Below are 21279 nucleotides of genomic sequence, written 5' to 3'. Positions count from 1 at the left end.
CAGATGACCTTCACTAGTGGTACTTCTATATTTCTTAGTCTCTTAACTGCTCTATCCACTATTCATGTAGGTCTGCTCTCATAGCTAAGATCCCCTTGGATCTGCACTGACTGAGGCTGAATCACTTGGCTCGGGTCGTGAAGACACTTCTTTAGCATAGAGACATGAAATACATTGTGTATTGCTGACATGTCTTGCGGTAAGTCCAGCCTATAAGCTACTTTCCCAATCCTCTCTATGATCAGATAGGGTCCTACGTAGCGAGGACTTAATTTGCCCTTCTTGCCAAATCTCATCACTCCCTTCATAGGAGCGACCTTGAGGAAAACCGAATCTCCCACTTGAAATTCCAATGGCCTACGGCGCGTGTCACTCTGGGCAGTCTCAATTCTCTGTCTGATTTTCTGGATTGCTTGAGTAGTCTCGTCTATCACCTCTGTCTGAATGCCCAGCTCTGCTTCCATCTCTTTTCTCTCTCCTGCTTCTTGCCAGCATATGGGTGATCTACATTTCCTGCCATAAAGTGCTTCATAAGGTGCCATCTTGATGGTGACCTGATAGCTATTGTTGTAAGCGAATTCAGCTAAGCACAAATACTTGCACCAACTTCCTTTGAAATCTAGCGCACAAGCTCTGAGCATGTCTTCTAAAATCTGATTCACTCGCTCTGTCTGTCCATCAGTCTGTGGATGGAAAGTTGTGCTGAACTTGAGTTTGGTGCCTAGTGCATTCTGAACGCACTCCCAAAAGTGTGAGGTGAAGCGCCCATCTCTATCAGAAATGATAGATTTAGGAACTCCATGAAGTCTGACTACCTCTTTAACATATAGCTGGGCCAACTGCTCTATGGAGTGGGACACCTTGATGGCTAGGAAGTGAGCAGACTTGGTCAATCGGTCTACTATTACCCATATCGCATCATATCCATTGGTGGTTCTTGGAAGACCTGTTATGAAGTCCATGGAAATGTCTTCCCATTTCCATTCTGGTATTGGAAGAGGCTGAAGAACTCCTCCTGGTCTCTGGTGTTCTGCTTTGACTCTCTGACATGTCAAGCAGGTACTGACATACTTAGCTACATCTCTTTTGAGTCCTGACCACCAAAATCTCTGTCTCACATCTTGGTACATCTTGGAAGAACCAGGATGCATGGAATATGGTGTACTGTGAGCTTCCTCTAGGATCTTCTTCCTCAGTTCCTCATCATTGGGCACGCAAATGCGACTCACCTGATAAAGAATTCCGCTATCTGTCACTCTAAACTCTGAGTTGTCTTCTTTCTGTATCCCCTGCTTGATCTTCTGGATGTCCGGATCTTCGCTTTGCTTTCTCTGTATCTCCACAAGCAATGTAGACTCTAAGGTCAATGCAGAGAGCTGTCCTTCGATAATTTCAAGTCCAAAATCTGACAACTCCTTCTGCAGTGGCAGGGCTAGTGATGACAAGGGCATCAGGGATGCACTAGATTTTCGGCTGAGTGCATCTGCCACTTTGTTAGCTTTGCCTGGGTGGTAGAGAAATTCACAGTCGTAATCTTTGACCAACTCTAGCCACCTACGCTGTCTCATGTTTAAGTCCTTCTGAGTGAAGAAGTACTTGAGACTCTGATGATCTGTGAAAATTCTACACTGGACCCCATACAAATAATGTCGCCAGAGTTTAAGTGCAAAAACCACAGCTGCCAGCTCGAGATCATGAGTAGGGTAGTTCTTCTCATAATCTTTGAGTTGTTTGGAAGCATAAGCTATGACTTTTCCTTCTTGCATGAGTACAGCTCCTAAACCCATCTTGGAAGCATCACTGTAGATGTCGAAACTCTTGTCGCTCTGTGGAATAGTCAGAATGGGAGCGCTAATCAATCTCTTCTTTAGCTCTTGAAAACTCTGCTCACATTTATCTGACCATTCGAATCTCTTGTTCTTTCTGGTGAGGGCTGTTAGTGGAGAAGCTATCCTGGAAAAGTCCTCCACGAACTTCCTGTAGTACCCTGCTAAACCAAGGAAGCTTCTGATCTCTCTGACGTTCTTGGGTCTACTCCAGTTGTTGACCGCTTCCACTTTGGCTGGATCCACTTGAATACCTTCTTTAGAAATAATGTGACCTAAAAACGCCACCTGATTTAACCAGAACTCGCACTTTGAGAATTTAGCATAAAGCTGCTTCTGCTGAAGAGTCTGCAGGACTATCCTCAAGTGCGTGTCATGCTCCTCTGGGGTCCTTGAATAGACCAGAATGTCATCGATGAATACAATGACAAATTTGTCAAGATACTCTCTGAACACCCTGTTCATTAAGTCCATGAAGACCGCAGGTGCATTGGTCACTCCAAAAGGCATGACCACAAACTCGTAGTGTCCATATCTGGTCCTGAACGCCATTCTGGGTATATCTCTTTCTTTCACCTTCAGCTGATGGTACCCAGAGCGCAGGTCTATGTTTGAGAACACCGTCGCTCCTCTTAACTGATCAAATAAGTCATCGATCCTGGGAAGGGGGTACTTGTTCTTGATCATCACTTGATTCAAAGCTCTGTAATCTATGCACATCCGCATTGACCCATCTTTCTTCTTGACAAACAACACAGGAGCTCCCCAAGGTGAGTGACTAGAGCGAATGAAGCCTTTGTCAAGTAACTCCTGTAGTTGCTCTTGTAACTCTTTCAGCTCTGCTGGGGACATGCGATACGGAGCTTTTGAAATTGGGCCGGTTCCAGGAACCAATTCAATCTCAAATTCCACCTCTCTGTTGGGAGGTAATCCAGGCAGCTCTTCTGGAAATACTTCTGGATACTCGCATACTACCCAGACCTCCTCCTGCTTGGGTCCCTTCTGCTCTGCTGCCTTTACTATGTATGCAAGAAAACCTACACACACTTTAGCTAACATCTGGTGTGCTGCTAGAGATGAGAGGAGCTTCTGGGTCTTCTTCCTTGGCACTCCTGTGAACTCAAAAGTTGGCTCACCTTCTGGACTAAAAATTACTTTCTTTCTGCGGCAGTCCACTGAGGCGCTGTACTTGCTGAGGAAATCCATACCAAAAATGATATCGAAATCCTGCATGGCGAGAACTATCAGATTTACATATAATTCCCTGTCTGCAATTCTAACCAGTACAGCTCGGAGCCACTGATTGGATTCCATGACTTCCCCAGAAGGTAGGGTCGTCAGGAACTTGGAGTTCGTACTCTCTGTAGGCACCTGTAAACTACTGGCAAAAGGTATCGATACAAAAGAATGGGTCGCCCCAGTGTCAAATAGTATAGTAGCTACGTGCTGGAAAATAACTACTTGACCTGTTACGACCGTGGAGGCACTAGCAGCTTCTTCTTTGGTGAGGGAGAATACTCTGGCACCATCAAAGGCTGGGACTGGTGGGGCTTCTAACCTTCCTTGACTGATATAGGGTCCCTCCAATGCCGCTCCCATGTGGTGCAACTGTGCAGGCTGGCCTCCATATTGCAATGGCTGTGGCTGAGGTGCTTTAAATTTATTAGGACACTCTTTAGCCATGTGTCCTTCCTGACCACAGGAGTAACATCCAGTCTTACCCAAGAGACAAGCTCCTGGATGTGTTCTCCCACATTTGGGACAGGGAGGGAACTTGGTCTGCTTGTTTGCTGGTCCTCCCTTCTGGCCACCTCCTGTGTTCCACTGCTTCCTTTTACCTTTGCCTTTCCAGTTCTGCTTACTTGACTCCCTGCTGCCTTGTCCTCTATCTTCACTGACTGATGGGGTCATTGTGCCTTGATGTTGTTCATGTAATGTTCAGAATTAATGCTCTCGATCAATTCTTCGCCATGGGGCCGATGAGCTCCACCGCTCACATTCGATGCTATCGTGGTCTCGGATTCGAGCATCACCGACTCGCTCCTTCTCGGTACTCACTAGCTCGAGACGAGCTAGTCTGTTGAACTTCTTGGTCGCTTCTTGACAGGTCACCTTGCTTGAACTCTATAAACTCCTCGTAGTGCTTGTTGGTGATCTGCAGGTGGAAGAACTCTTCATAAAACTCTGACTGAAAATCAGCCCAGCTCATCTGATCAGCTGCTCTCTTGGTCTTTATCCTCTCCCACCACATGCGAGCATCTCCAGACAGACAAAAAGAGGCGCACTTGACCTTCTCGACTTCTGGCCAGTCAAGAAGCTCCATAGTGCTCTCTAGTGTTTTAAACCAAGCCTGGGCATCCCAGGGCTCAGTTGTGCCTGAGAAGCTCTTTGGTTTCAGCTTCAGCCACTGTATAAGATAAGCTTCTGGTCTCTGAGGTGCTGTGACGGTTCCCTGAGTAGCTGGTGGAGTCTCAGTTACCACTGGGTCTCTACAGTGACAGCTGGAGGAGGGGGAGGAACTGCTGGCTGGTTTGCCATCAGATTGGCAATCACTTGCTGCTGCTCTGCTACTTACCTCTGGAGCTGAGCAACCACTTCAGAAAGGTTGGGCTCAGTTGTTCTAGGCACTTCGTTCTCTTGAGCTGGTTCCTCAGTGTGAGTAGCACGGGGACGTCCTCTTCTTACCATCTATTTATTCAAGGTAAAGGCTTGATATCTTACTTTAACCCTTCTAATCATACTTAAATATGAATAAAGAAAAGGGAAACTAAATCTTTTATCTTACTTAAGCACTCAAACAAATAAGTACTCTATACTGCAGTTAATAATAAGAAAAGAAGAAATAAGAAAGGATTTAAATACTTTCTTACTTGGAGACGGCAAGGATGATGCTGATGTGTGTGTGATGCTGGAGAATGGAACTTGGCTCTGATACCAACAGTAACAACCCACCCTTCTTACTTCTACTCTCTAAGGGCGAATGTTACCTAACTACAACTCTCTATCTAGTGTCACTGACGCTATTATTAGAGTCAGTTAGATTTATCACGGTTCAGAGGAATTCCTACCAAAAAATTTCGGCAGAATCTCCCCTGTACCGGTGTCCAAATCTATAATACACAAGATATATATACGCAGCCACAGGCGGCTGGAACTCATTTTTCACAACCACGCAGTTATAAAACAACAGTAAAGACAACCAACTATTTCACTCCACAAATAATTAAAGTGACTAAATGCATATGCGGAAATAAACTCAACTACAATCTCACAAACTTCATAATAGTGTTAAAGGAAAGAACTAAAACATAAACTCTAATCAAATAGGTCCTGCAAGTTTGATAACACTCTCTGGATCTCTCCATAGTCGCAGTCATCACACACCTTCATCACCACCACCATCCTGTCGTCTCCCTTCATATCTCAGCTTTTCCTTTATCTGCGGTAGGAGGAAAAAGAAAAGATCTATAAGCGAAAACGCTTAGTAAGTACTAATCTATCTCACAAAACTCGAAATGCATAAATGTAATGCAATACTACTGAAACTGAAATGCTAAAGCAAATCTGCATGTGCTCATGGTATACAGAAAATGAAACTGAATACTAAACATGCTCACTATCTAACAGGATAATAAGAAATGAACACTGTAAGCTTAGAATTAAAGAAACTAACTTTTTATTTATTCTAAGCATAAAACTTATTATATTTTCTTATATCCTTGTAATAGAAATTAATCTTTTAATTTCTATCTTTTACTTTCTTCTTCTTTCTTTCTTTTGGTTTTCTTTTCTTTGGGCCCAGGCTTAGTACCATCTCATGCGTGTTCCCTAATAGGTTGGGGTTGCGAGCCACCAATCCTAAAAGACCAGACCTCGGTCTACCAGGGCCAAGACCTCGGAAATGGTCACCTGGATTTGTTTAACGACAAGCTCTTGGATGTCGGGTACTAGCCTCTTGCTTGACTTACTTGTTATCTTTCTTATTCTTTTATCTTCCTTATTATCTTTTATTAAAGATTGTGGGAGTCCTTTAAATATACTTAACAAGTATGGGTGTATAATCAACTAACCATGCTATATAACAGAATAAAACAAGTAACTTAAAGCTTACTGATCATGCTATAAGCTAAACTAAAGAAAGCAATTTAAAGCCTTTGAATCATACGGTGAAAACATGGCAAAGGATGCTATTTTAGTGCTTCTAAACATACTGTAAAATCAAGTATGGAATGATTCTAATCATGCTATAAATAATGCAAAAGGAAGCTAACTTTGGGCTTTCTAAGTATGCTGTAATAAAAGCAATATATGTAACTCTACACTTTCTATCATGCTGTAGAAACAGAGCATGGAATGCTACTTTAAGGGCTTCTAAACCTGCTATTAAAACATGACAAAGAACACTACTTTAAGGCCTTTAAACATGCTATACAAAATAAGGTAACATGCTACTTTAAACTTCTTAAACATGCTATAAACGAAGCGTAAAGGAAACTAATTTCTTGGCCTTCTAAGTATGTAAGGACAAGTATAGGATGCTACTTAGAAATTCTCATCATGCTATAATGGAAGCAAAGGAATGCGACTCAGGTTTTATAAGCATGCTGTCCAAAATATTTACTTATCAAACTTAAGTATGTACAACATGACCCTAAAGCAAAGAGGTTCATGAACAACATACGCTCAAGAATAAAATGCATACAATTCTAATTAGCACTAAACCATTCTACTTGCTCAATTAGCCTAGATGATACTTGGAGTTCCCTATGCAGGTCACGGCATAAACCCAAACTTCTTGTGCAGGTCACGGCAGGTATCAAGGCTTCCTGTGCAAGTCTCGGCAGCACTCGGATGGCACCAAAAATCCACCCACTTCAACCCCGCAAGCTCAAATCATGCTATACTTAGGCTTAAAACTGAAATCTACAAACCCTAATGTTAAAGGATGTTGTTCGGCAATGAACAGGGCATGGAAAGGAAACAAAACCGAGCTTACAATTCTACACGGCAAGCAAAAATCCGAAAGCAACCATACCAAACGAAGCAACTCCTACCACAGGTGAGAGTAGTACTTACTTGCTTCCTTGAACTTACAATCGGAGGAGAGGCCTCTAGGGTTTCGGCTCGCTTCAAATCTCGGCGTTCCTTTGTGTCCGCGTGCTCCCTTCGACGAGAGAAGCTCGGGTCCAAGAGGAGCTCACGGCAGTGTCCTTGTCCGAGCGGCGGCTGCAATTTCGCCCGAGAGGAAGTCGGTGCCGCGAGAGAGGAAGGGATCGCGAGATTAGGTTACGGGAATACTCCCCTTCTCCCCTTAACTTATCCCTTTTATAACCTAGTTTTAACTTTGCCCTTTACTATGACTCATATATATCTGCTTCATACTTATTAACGAACCACGCGTAGCCCAGTTGGTTGGCTGCGTCCGATTAGGTCGAGTTCGGCCGGAGGTCTTGGGTTCGAGTCTCACCTTCAACGATTTTTGTCACAACTTCTTTTCTTTTTGTAACCCTACCAAACGACCTCCAAAAATTACGTAAAAATACTCTAAAAATTCCTAAAAATCTCTAGAATATTTTAAAAGTATTTTCAAATATTTTTATGGACTTTTAGAACTTGAAATAGGGAAAATCGGGTCGTTACAATATCTCTCTCTCTTTCTCTCTATATGATGTGTCAATTATATTAGGTTGTATCATAGTTACGATACATGTACTTAGCTTCAAAATAATTCTTATAATTTTATTTACCGTTGTTATGACATGGATGATTCATATCGTTGGTAAATATGACTTTTATTAGAATTAGTGCTTTTATTAGAATGTTTAAGGAATTTCACATTTATGTTTTGTTTCCAATTATTCTTTTTACATGGCCATATCGTATAATATTTACAATCTTTCTTGTTAGACATGATCTAGTTTATTTGTTTGTTGTTATGTAGGCAAAGGAGATTTGATGGGGATCAAAGATTTTGTGGCACATGAAGATGACTATATGTATTCTTAGTGTTGTTGGATGGATGATGGACTTATAAAACATTGGGTTGTTGAACTTTGTATCATATTTTCTAGTAGCTTGAACAAGATGGATATTGTAAACTTTGTTGCAAACTTTATACTTCTTGAATTATGAGTTGATCGATGTGTTGAATGTTAAATTTCTATGTGTTGAATGTTAAATTAGGATGTGTTGAATGCATATTATTTGTTATTTGAATTTGGTTTGTATGTATTTGGATTGTATTGTAGAAAGAAATTGAAGCTGGAAAAAATTATTTGAAATAGGGACGAATTTGGCAACGAAAATTATTTGTCCCAATTCTATCGTAATTTGGGACAAAATTATTTTCGTCCCAGAATTCGTCCCAGATTTTGGGACAAATTTTGGGACGAATCCACAAAATTCGTCCCAAAATTCGTCCCAAAATTCGTCCCAAAATCTGGGACGAATTGTGGATTCGTCCCAGAATCTGGGACGAATTTTGGGACGAATCCACAAATTTCGTCCCAGAATTTGGGACGAATTCTGGGACGAAAATTTATCGTTGCCAGTTTTGCAACAAATTTATTATTCGTTGCAAAACTAGGAACAAAGATGGCAACAAAAATAATTTTGTCACCGAATTTGTCCCCAAATTCGTTGCAATATTAGGGACAAACTTGGCAACAAAATATAATTTGTCACCGAATTCGTCCCCAAATTTGTTGCAAAAATCAAGACAATTTTGGCGGAAAATTTATGTAAATTCGTCCCTAAATTTGTTCCTAGGTTTGCAACAAAAACAGTTTTCGTTGCAAATTTCTATACTTTTTTGCAACGAATTTGGGGACGAAAAGTTTTTTCGTCGCCAAATTCGTCCCCAAATTTGCAACAATCCATAATTCGTTCCAAAAGTTGGCATCAACCATTTTGGGACGAGAAAATTTTCGTCCCAAATTTTGTCGCAAAAATTTTTGCAACGAATTTTTTTTTAAAATTCGTCCCCAATTTTATCCCTAAATCCTTTATTTTTTGTAGTGACTTTATAAGGGATCATATAGCTAAGAGTGATGTTGTACTTAACTATGTTGAGTCCAAATCAAACTTGACTAATATTTTCACAAAACCCTTACCTGAACTTGAGTTCAGTGTACTTAGAAGACAGATAGGAATGTGTTTGGTAGAATAAAGTTTACTTTTAAACTTAATTCCTCTTCAAATTGCTAATTCAGTCTGTTACTCAGTTTAAAATTTTAGGAAAAATATTTTCAAAATTCTAATTTTATTATTTTTCAAAATATTGGACTTAGCCTAGGTATTACCCTCTAGAAAGCATGTACTCCTAGTTTTCAATCAGAGCATCTCATAAGCACACTAGGTTTACCTTGCTTGTGTATGAAAAATACTTAGAATGGCGTGAGATGCATAGGGTACTACTTGGACTTTAGAATGCTTATATCTATGCATCGACATAAGTCTGGGCGATAAATACAAACTTTATATCAATCAAATTGAGTGATCCATGTTTAGTCAAAACTAACTGGAATATTTACTTAATTTAACTAACCAAGTGAAATCTACTACCTCTTGGTAAGTAGCTAGTAACTAAAGGTTAGACAGTTGTTTGAAAATAAATATTTTACTTACTCATGCTTGGACTCTAGGACTTTTTCATAACAACATTGCTTGGCATTAATCAAGGGGGAGTGAACAAGGAAAAAATCAAGTTGAAATTTTCTTTTGACTTAGTTTTTAAAATAAACGTTTTTAATTTAGTTTTTGAAATAAAAACAAAATTATGTTACTTACTGTTGAAAATTTGTTTTTTTTACATAGTTTTGAAAATCTTTTACTACATTCTTCTAAGTGTTGGAATTCTTTTACTTAGTGTTAAAATAAATTTTTAATTTTTGAAATAAATATTTTTGACTCATCTTAAAAATGTTTTTTTTGGTAAAATTATTTTAACTACATTTTACTAAGGTTTTTATGGGATTTTTCTCTTTCCGAGCTAGAGTGATAAACTTTAAGATTCTTTAAGCTCATTGTTTCTAAAGTCAAAATTATGATCAATTTTTTTGAGTATTTTATCAAAATATAGTTATCAAAAATCTTAATATCTAGCTAAGCTTTGAGTAAAAGTACTTATTTGGGCTTCTCTTTCACACCTTTTTAAAGCTAAAGTACTTCACTAAGTTTTAGAACTCTGAATATAACTTTCTTTCTAAATTATTTTCGAAAATTTAAAATTTTTGCTGAAGTTTCTTAATCAAAGCTAATATTTCAAGTACAAGCTGCCCTTCAGGGGAGCTAATTATTCTCTTATATATTTAGTACTTTTGATATATGGCAAAGGGGAAGAGTTAGGAAAGTGAAAGTTAAGTTAAAAAGTTAAGTTGAATAACTAGAACAATTTGATATTACATTACTTGATATTACATGTATGCTGTGATCTGATCTTATTTTTTCACTATGGCTTTTACTTAACTTTGAACTTTTGTTGTCATAATCAAAAAGGGAGAGATTGTTGGTGCGGGAAGCATATGATGATCGAACCTAAGTTTTGATAATGGAAAAGGGTTCAAAGTTAAGATCATTTGTGTCTAACGTGTTTGAATGAGCTTGCAGGAAAGTCCTAAGTGAACTTAAGCAAAAGTCCTAACTACGGTTAGGCAAGTGAAAAAACCCTAGGGGGTAGTAACCCTAAGTCCTAGGGGGTGGTAACCCTAGGCGAAAAGTCTTGGTGGGTCGAGGGCTTCAGGCAAAAGTCCTAGAGTCGAGGACTCTAGGTGGAAAGTCCTGGTGTCGCGAACCAGGTGAAAGATTGGGCGGGTCATGGAGCAGACGTCTAGTAGAAAGTCCTGGAGCCTCGAGCGCTGAGCAAAAGTCCAGTCAGTCTGGAGGACTGGTCTGACAACAGGTATACTCTTGAGTGGAGTAGGTGAGGATGCATTCCTCGGTGAGGGTGCAATAGGCATCGGTTCGAACTAGGGCTTCTGGACGAAAATTCAAAGTCAAAATCGGATAGTCCGATGGTTGTCAGATATTTATCTTAACCTTATTGTATTATGTCTAACTCTGTCTTGCAAGATATATTTTGTATTTTGGACTAACATATCTTGCAGAGAGCAAAAAAGATGTAAAGCCTCGGATAAATAGTACCCAATGCGCCCTCCATGGAGCTTGAAGGTGCCTCAGGTGCACTAGCTGAACACCTCCGCACAGCAAGGCAGAGGGTGCCCTATAGATCTGAGGGAGCCCTAGACAATAGAGGGCACCCTCTATGGAGCTGAGGGCACCCTGGACGCAAGTGGAGGGCGCCCTCCATGCGGTTGGAGGCGCCCTTGGACGGATAAGCTGCGAATAAGTTAGGGCTTATCCACGCTGCGGAAACGGTGGGGTTGAGGGCACCCTCCATGGGCTTGGAGGTTCCCTCCACGAGCCTTATAAGATAGTCTCGAGTAGCAGCTTGGTATAACAACAAAAACGTGATCCATCTTCCGTACACTGCTCAAAGAATCATCCGATAAAGCTGTAGCAAGACACCAATAACCTGAAGCTTCAAATTTCCTATTCTTAAGTTGTTGGTATATTTTCTTACTGTACTTAATTTCTGTACTCTAAACTGTAACTTTTACGAACTTATAGTGATTGTCCAAAGTAAACGCTCAACGAGCATGAGACTTGGAGTAGGAGTCGCCTCAGGTTCCAAACCAAGTAAAAACTTTGGTGTTTGCATGTTTGTACGCACCCCCCTCTAGCACTTTCGATCTAACATACACAACTCTCAAAATATCTCAAAGCTATGTTAATTTTAAAAACTCATATCTCTCTATCTAGGCTCTGAAATCTATATTTGAGGACATAATTACACTAGAGATGATATAAGAAGTGCAATGAATTTGATTTTAAGTATTTTTGAGATGCTTAAGATCATCATTAAGTTTTGGCAAAAATTTGTTGATTATCTCATAAACATCAAAATCACTTCAAACCAAGATCATTATACTCTTTGGAGCCTTCTGAGTGTAATCATGTCCTTAGACCTAAATTCCTCAGTCCAAATTAAGAGATATGAGTTTTTGAGATCTTTATGACCTTGAGATAATTATTACCGAGTTTTGGCCAAAACTCGCTAATGACCCTATAATATCCAAATTTTAAAATCTTAATACGGTCTGAACCATGGGAGTTCTAGGAACTCTTTAGTGGTATTGGTGAGTAAATATTAATGAGTTGGTGTCAAATTATCTCAAAATTATAAAATCTAGTTCTTTTAATCTAGATACTGAAGTTTAAGTATGAGGACATGGTTACACTAAGGAAGCTCCTAAAAATTTAATAGTTCTAGTTTAAAGTGATATTGAGATATAATGTTTAAAATTTTAAAATCTTAATATGATCCAGGTGAGTCCAGTAATTCTTTGATGGTGTTGATAAATATCATAAACTTAGGTGCTTTAATATATTGGTGCTAAATTATCTTAATGTTATGAAAATTTTAAAAATTCACATCTTTCAATTACGATTGTGGAATCTACTTCTAAGAGCATGATTATACTTAGGAGATTGTGAATTGTCCACTCTATATATTCATATATAATTGATTTATTCACAAATTCAATTTTTATATAAACAATAGGTAGTCAATGGTTTGATAAAATTTAAAATAATTTAGAAGTGTTTGTTAGACACCATATGATGTGAAGATCGATTTATGAGAATTGATTAGAAAGAAACTTATTGCATCCATACTAATTTTTTTATCTAAAATGTATAATTTAGGATAAAAAAATTACTTTATTAAATTTGAATATTCATTTTTTACTGTATCATATATCAATTTCTTTATTTTCTCTCTCTCCTCTATAATATTTAATTAATATAATTCATTCCCTAAATTTAGAGAAGTACTATTTATAAATATTAAATTTAGAGAATAAATAGGATAGCTGATGCAAAGATTTTTTAATTACCCTATTCAAAATTTAGGATAAAATTTTTGGATAAGATGGATGCTTTTAGTACTCTGATATTATATATTCATACATATCATTTAATAATTAAAATTTATATATTTTTATTAAAAAAATAGCACGGTTACACATGTATAAAAAAGATATCGGGGAAGCTTTTTGATAAAATGACATCTGTGTTTTATTATAATCAAAGCATGCAGTTTATCCGTGGAGTTCAGTTCATATAATGGTAAATAAATTAAAGCATGCAGTTTATCCGTGGAGTTCAATTCATATAATGGCAAATAAATTAGACGTTATGAACACGTTTATTATTATTATTATTTGCTTTGATTAATTTCTTTTATTTTTTATGTGTGACATATAGGTGTCCTATATAATTATCCATAAATGGTCGATATATTTTATGCTTAGCAAAAATCAATCAAAAAATATTTAAATAATTAACTTTCATGTCCCTAAAATGAAAACATAAAAATTTAAATAATTAATGAATATGCCTCACATGTGCTCTTTAAAAAAAATACCCCCACTTGCATTACGTGAGCTTATAAGTAACCAGAGAAAGAGCTAGGCATCAACCACAAAACAGGCCACTTGTCATATTTCCTAATTAAGTATCTAATTAAGATGGAGAATGAAGAAATAGTTCGTAAGACATCGAAATATCATTCAAGTGTTTGGGGCGATTATTTCATCCAACATATTTCTCCTACTCTAGATACTGCCAAGGTATTTCATGACCCCTTCATACATTTAGTCCATATTTCTCACTCTATTTGTTTCATTAATCAACACATATTCATAAAATATATATGATCATTTACTTACACTTAGTTAAGGACAGATACTAGTTGAATATCATATTTGATGACACAGGAATCAAGTGTGAAAAGGGCGGAGGAGCTGAAGGAGCAAATAAAGAAGTTGTTTCAAGAAACCAGTGATGTATCAGAGCTTATGAATTTAGTCGACTCGATTCAGTTGCTCGGATTGGATTATCACTATGAGAAAGAAATAAATGTTGCACTTAGTTTAATCTCTGCAGCAGATGCTAAGAACTTTGGGCTTTATGAAACTTCTCTTCGATTTCGATTACTTAGGCAATATGGATTCTATTTGCCTGCAGGTATTATGCCAAATAAAAAATTAATATTTAAAGATCATTATTAAAACCTTGGGCTTATATGCTAGAAAATTTAGAAACTAATCAAATTGATTGTTCTATAATACTATTTATTTTTGAAGAATTGTGTGACAATTACTAGTATTTTCCCACTATATATTGCAGATGTTTTTAACCGGTTCAAAGATGAGGAAGGGAACTTCAGATCAACATTGAATGAAGATGTAAAGGGATTATTAAGCTTATACAATGCAGCTTACCTTAGGATACACGGGGAGAATATACTTGATGAAGCCATTTCATTTACAAAGAAGCGACTTGTATCATTGTTGGGCAAACTTGAACAACCTTTACTGATATTGGTGTCGCTTTTCCTTGAGACACCACTATGTCGAAGAAATAGAAGACTCTTGACAAGAAAATATATACCCATTTATCAAGTGGATAAGAGTCGAAATGATGCAATATTAGAGTTAGCAAAGTTGGACTTCAATCTATTGCAATCTCTTCATCAAGAGGAACTAAAGAAAATTTCAATGTAAGCAAATTGAAATTTCTTTAAAGTGATTTCAAACACATCTATTTTCTTATATATTAAAATAATTGTCATGATTTATTTGATAAATACATGCTTAATTTATGTATTATAGTTTAAACTAATTGTCTTTTTTTTATATATATTTATTCTTGGTGATATATTTTGAAGATGGTGGAATGATTTAGCACTTGCTAAGTCTCTTACTTTTACTCGTGATCGAGTGGTGGAATGCTATTATTGGATTCTTACTGTGTATTTTGAGCCTCAATATTCTCGTGCAAGATTGATTTCAACCATGGTCATCTCATGTCTATCACTTATGGATGACATATATGATAATTATAGCATACTGGAAGAGAGCCAATTATTAACTGAGGCAATTCAAAGGTTTGTTTTAATTGTATCCATTATTTTACTACATTTTTTGTATCACTTAATATTGCAATTAGTTAAGTATTTCATATAGTTAATAAAATATCATAGAAAAAATAAATTCAACACAAAATCAACAAAAATGTGTAAAATGATAAGTTACAAATCCAATTATAAAAGAGAAGAAAAAAAAATGAAAGTATAATATATATATATATATATATATATATATATAGTCATTGCTTCTAATTTATTTCAAGTTAATTTTGATATTCTTTGTAAAACTTTAAGATAAATTGATTGTATAATTAGTCACTTATACACATTAGTTTACACAATCCAGGTGGGAACCTCAAGCCGTTGATCAAGTACCAGAATACTTAAAGGATTTCTACCTTAAGCTACTGAAGACGTTTAGGGAAATTGAAAATGAACTAGAAAGTGATGAAAAATACCGCATATCATTTCTTCAAGATATGGTAAACCAATACATGAAAAATTATTATTTTCTCTCATTAGCTGTTCAAATATAAACTAATTAATTATATTTATTATTTTTGTAGATAAAAGCTTTATCAAGATCTTTCTTTACAGAAGCCAAGTGGGGAATTGAAAAATATGTGCCGACACTAGAGGAACATTTAAGTATCTCACTAATCACCACTGGATATCCTGTGCTTATATGTGCCTCTTACATAGGCATGGGTCTAGTGGCAACAAAAGAAGCTTTTGAGTGGGTTGCTAGTTTTCCCAAAACCATTAAAGCTAGTAGTTTAATTTGTAGGCTCATGGATGATCTAAATCCAAGTGAGGTAATTATTTAAGATAATTTCTTTAGTAGATGTTTAATGATATTTTCTTTTTGACTGTTTCATTTGAACTTTTGCAGCTTGAGCAAGAGAGAGACCTTGCAGCTTCCACAATAGAATGTTTTATGAAACAGTATGGCATGGATGAAAAAGAGACATACAAGAAACTAATGGATATGCTGGAGGATGCATGGAAGGATCATAACAATGAATACCTCAATTCAACACTAGTACCTCGACTTTTAATTGAAAGAGCAATGAACTTTTCAAGAGCAATGGAAGAATTTTATAAATACACCGACACATACAGTAGTTCCAAAACTATGATGAAAGATAATATATCTATGGTGTTGGTTGAATCTGTTCCTATTTAAGAGAGTCACACCCTTTCTAGCTAGTGGCTGAAATAAAAGTCAACCAACATTCGCAATATGAGGCTACTCTATCTATTTAAATAAAGTGATCAAACTCGAGTTGGATGATCAATAATGTGTTATTGAAATATATGAGGTATATTTCCTATTTAATAAAATAATTGTGTGCTTGGTTACTGTAATTTGTGATGATTTTTATTTTATTAGTATTTAATCTAGATAAAATCAAGAATTGATGCCAACGAATGAGAGGGACTTAATTTATGTAGCCCCTCATTTAGATGTAGTGTTTATATGACACTGTAACAAGGTGAAGATTAATGATAATAATGGAAATAATCTCTAATTGATTTTAATTAATTGAGATTTATTATATTTGACACATAATCAAGATCGACATGAATCAAATAGGAAAAATAATATTTCTAAGTCTATTATATTACTATATTTATAATTCTTATGATTGTATGCATTATTTAATCTCCCCATTATTGTTTTGGACAATTTGTATAAATAAGTCTATTGGCTTTAGTAATAAGATTATCAAAAAACTTTATATTATTTTTTACCTTTACCTTTTGATTTCTACATGGTATCAGAGTCATGATTCTTCCTTTTCCTTATCTTTCCTCAAAATTTAGCTTCTTCCTTCTTTAATTCCTCTTCCAACACCATATTTCTACAACATTAGTCAGCAACAACGTGGACATCTTGGAGCACAACAGCAACTTGGAACAACCCAAAGATCAGCGTGCTCCAGCAACATCTTGTAGTCTCATCGCCAACGTCTTTTCTTGCTAGTTTTGTGCGGTAACCTCAGTAACTTCGACAACTACAATAATAATTTTTTTTCCTTCTACTAGTTCGATTTTCTATTCTTTGCATTGAAAGAAAAAAAATTGGATTTTGATTGGCGTATCTGTTCGCTTTCATGTTTTGCTCTTAAGATTTCTATTTAGTTGGATTAAAAAAAATCTGAGAAAAAAAGTGAGAGTAAAAAATAATCGAGAAAAAAAAGTGAGAAAAAAAATCGAGAAAAAAAGTGAGAGAAAAAAAATCGAGAAAAAAAAGTGAGAGAAAAAAAAATTGAGGAAACAAAGTGAGAAAAAAAACAAAGACAGAAAAAAAATTATCTTCTCTCGAGTCTATTAAAATCTCTTCACCATCACAAAATACCTCTTTTTCAATTCCTATGGTTCCTTCTTTCTCCGTTAAACTTGACCATGATAATTATTTACTATGGAAATTGCAATTTCTTCCTTTACTTTGTGTCCATAATTTACTTGGTCATATTGATAGTAGTTTATCCCCACCTAAAAAAGATGATTCATCCCATACTATTTGGTTTAAGAATGATCAATTAGTCTTGACTTAGTTAATTTCATCAATTACTAAATCTATACTTCCTATGCTCGTTGGGCTCAACACCTCGTGCTAGGTTTGGAAAGCTCTTGATCATTCTTTTGCGTCTTACTCTCAAGCACGAGTTCTCTAACTTCGTCTACAATTACAGTCTGTACAACGAGGAGATGCCTCCATCAATGACTATATGCAATCAGTCAAGACCATTGCCAATAACCTAGCTGCAATTGGATATCCAGTCTCTGATCCAGAACTATTAATGCATGTTCTTGCAGGTTTAAGTACTCAATATAATAGCTTTGTTCCCAGTGTGACGACTCGCATAGATAAAGTGTCACTTGAAGCACTTCATGGTATATTATCCTCTCATGAAAGGCTTCTACAAATACAATCTCAAAGGATGTCAGATTCACTATCCTTATCGGCACACATGATTAGCAAGGCTCCACAACCTGATCAACATAATCAGCCGCATCCCCAATATGGTCACCAAAATTAGTTTAGAGGTTTCAAAGGCCAGGGTCGAGGTCAAGGTAGAGATCTAGGTCGAGGACGTTGCCAGATTTACTTCAATTATGATCATTATGCTCAAAATTGTTATAAAAGATATGATTCAAATTTTCGAGAAGGACCTGTATCATCAAGTCGACCCTCTCCCTCATCTTGGCAATCTAGTACTCTCATCTAATTCTGGAGCATTTTCACTCTTCATCCCTCCTAATGCAACGTCATCAGTTCCTGAAATCCCAAGATGACATCCGGATTCTGGAGCAACTCATCATGTTACATCGGAGTATAATATTCTCATAGAAGCTTCACCTTATCATGGACACGACATAATATAAATGGGCAATGGCTCAGGTTTGTAAATTGCTCATATTGGAAACACATCCTTTCATTCATATGGTCACACTTTTCGCATGCACAACACTCTTCTTCCTTCTATTACTAAAAATTTTCTTTCCGTCCATTAGTTTGCTCTTGATAATAATGTGTTCTTTGAATTTCATTCTTATCATTATCTTGTGAAGGATCCCACAATAGGAAATATTCTACTCTGAGAAAATATTAAAGATGGTCTTTATTATCTTCAGCCCACTTATACTAATGTGTTTGTTGGAGAACGCACTGATAAATTCTCTTGGCATGCACGTCTTGGTCATCCGTCTCTATGTGTTGTTCAAAATATCATTAACCAGTATGATTTATCAATTTCTTTAGCCACCTCTTCTCATTTATATGAAGCTTGCATGAAAGTAAAATCTCATAAATTACCTTTTGTGTCTTCTTCTCGCACTTCTAGTTTGTCTTTAGAAATTATTCACTTTGATGTGTCAGGTCCTTCTCCAATTCTATCTAATCAAGGTTTTCTTTATTATGTTAATTTTATTGACAATTTTAGCAAGTTTACTTAGATTTTTCCTATACAAAGAAAGTCTGATCTCTTTGATATTTTTTGTCGCTTTCAAAAATAAGTTGAACCCTATTTTGATCGTAAAATTCTCTCCCTTCATTCTGATTGGGGTGGAGAGTATCAAGCACTTCATCATCATCTTACTTTGTTTGGCATCATCCATCGAGTTTCTTGTCCCCACACTCCTGAACAAAATGGATCCGTCGAGAGAAAATATCGTCATGTGGTTGAAACTGGCTTAGCTCTTCTTAATCATGCCTCGGTTCCACTTAAATTTTGGGATGATGTCGTCCAAACCGTAGTCTACCTTATCAATCATTTACCCACTCCACTACTTCAAAATAAGTGTCCCTTGGAAAGACTTTATAATTGTCTTCCAAATTACTCTTTCTTTCGTATCTTTGGTTACACATGTTATCCTTGGCTACGACCTTACTCTAAGCACTAGTTAAACCCTCGATCTTTACAATGTGCTTTCCTTGGTTATAGTAATTTGCATCATGGGTAACGTTGCCTCCATATTTCGACCAGTCGGATATATATTTCTCAACAAATTACTTTTGATGAATCTCTATTTTTGTTTGCAATTGCTACCTCAAATCCTCCTTTAGATAATAAAGGCAACTATCTAATATCACCAAGCAAAATAGTAGAAGCCCCACATATTGATTCATCAGGATATATTAAAAGTACAAGGGGAGATAGTATCTTGGGTCCTACTCTATTTCCACAAGTTCCTGTAGACTCGGCGGTAGTGGTGATCCACTCTCTAATTCTGATTCTCATCCGTCTGACCACTAATCTCCGAGTAGCTCTAATGATGATATTCCTTAGCGGATGCTTCCTCTAAGCGATATTTATGCACGATGCCAACTAGTTTCCACTTGTTATCGTCTTCTACGTGCTCTTATTGCTTCTTCAAATTTTGTTGAACCTTCTAATTTTACATAGGCAGTCAAAGATCCAAATTGGCGTGCTGCGATGACTACAAAATTTGATGCTCTTCTTCGTAATGCAACCTAGAGCTTAGTCCCTTGTACCCTATCTATGAATATTGTGAGTTCTATATGGGTTTACCGAATAAAGTATCGTGCAGATGGTTCTATTGAACGTTACAAAGCTTGCCTTGTTGCTAAAGGCTTTAATCAACAGCCAGGTATTGACTTCAATGATACTTTTATTCCATTCATCAAAATTACAACTATCAGATTGCTACTATCTATAGCTGTAAGCTCTAGTTGGCCAATATGCCAATTAGATATTTCCAATGCTTTCCTTCATGGACACCTTGAAGAAACTGTTTATATGGAGCAACATCCTGGATTCATCCACCCGCAACTTTCAACACATGTGTGTCAACTTCAGAAGTCTATATATGGTCTTCGACAAGTATCGCGTGCATGGTTTCATCATCTATCTACTTGACTTCATACTCAGGGATTTTTTGGCTCAAAAAGAGACCCTTCCTTATTCTACAAATGTAATGAGGAATTTTCAATATTTGTTCTGATTTATGTGGATGATATATTAATAACTGGTAGTGATCAAAATAGTATTACTACTTGACTACATCTTCTCCGTCAAGAGTTTCATATTCGGGATCTTGGCAATGCTCATTTTTTTCCTTGGCATAGAGTTTCTCTCACATTTTGAAGGTTGTCTTCTCTCTTAGAGCAAATGCATTACTGGGCTCCTACAATGAGCTAAAATGGATGGTGCATGTCCTATCTCCACACCAATCATTGAGGGTGGTTTCACCGCACCTTCATCCTCCTCTTCGATGTCTGACCCCTATATCTACAATAGTATTGTTGGTGCCCTACAATATTTCACAATTACACGACTCAATATTGCTTTCGCTGTGAATCGTACCTGTCAATATATGCATGCTCCTACTGAACATCATTGGGAAGGTGTTAAGAGAATTTTTCGATATCTCAAAGGCACTATTTTACATGGTCTTCTTTTATATTGTTAGTCTTACATGAGAGTTGATTATCTACAGTGATACAGATTGGGCTGACTCTTCTGAAGATAGATGTTCTACTAGTGGATATGCTATATTTCTTGGGCGAAATCTTGTTTCCTGGCTTTCAAAGAAGCAACCTACGGTCTCTCGCTCAAGTACTGAAGCTGAATATAAAGCTATCGTTAATGCAACGTCAGAAATTATTTAGCTACAATATCTTCTTTCAGAATTACACTTTTTCCCAATTGCTACGCCTAAAATATGGTGTGATAATATTGGTGCAACTTATCTTGTAGTAAATCCTATTTTTCATGCTCTTACCAAGCATGTCAAGATTGATTTTCATTTTGTTCACGGGCGTGTGGTGACTCGACAACATTTGATTTCTTATATCTCTACGGAAGATCAAATTGCTGATATATTTACCAAGCCATTATCTAGATAACGTTTCACCAAGTTAGCACTCAAACTCAACGTTCAGGTACTCCCATTGAGTTTGTCGGGGGTAACGACGATAATGGAAATAATCTT

General features: G+C 36.7%; 1 protein-coding gene across 1 annotated transcript; it reads left to right on the top strand.

Moving 5' to 3' along the window:
* The first annotated feature begins 13369 nt into the window (after window positions 1-13369).
* Window positions 13370-16179, top strand: LOC121990055 (alpha-humulene synthase-like). Its single transcript, XM_042544307.1, has 7 exons — window positions 13370-13516; window positions 13664-13913; window positions 14076-14448; window positions 14617-14835; window positions 15164-15299; window positions 15384-15632; window positions 15710-16179. The coding sequence occupies exons 1-7, from the start codon at window positions 13415-13417 to the stop codon at window positions 16001-16003; spliced, it is 1623 nt and encodes a 540-aa protein (XP_042400241.1). The 5' UTR covers window positions 13370-13414; the 3' UTR covers window positions 16004-16179.
* The last annotated feature ends 5100 nt before the right edge of the window (window positions 16180-21279 follow it).

Source organism: Zingiber officinale, chromosome 6B, assembly GCF_018446385.1.
Source record: "Zingiber officinale cultivar Zhangliang chromosome 6B, Zo_v1.1, whole genome shotgun sequence".
Taxonomy (NCBI): Eukaryota; Viridiplantae; Streptophyta; class Magnoliopsida; order Zingiberales; family Zingiberaceae; genus Zingiber; species Zingiber officinale.
Note: the sequence above shows the minus strand (reverse complement) of the source record. Positions and strands in the feature narration are given on the sequence as shown.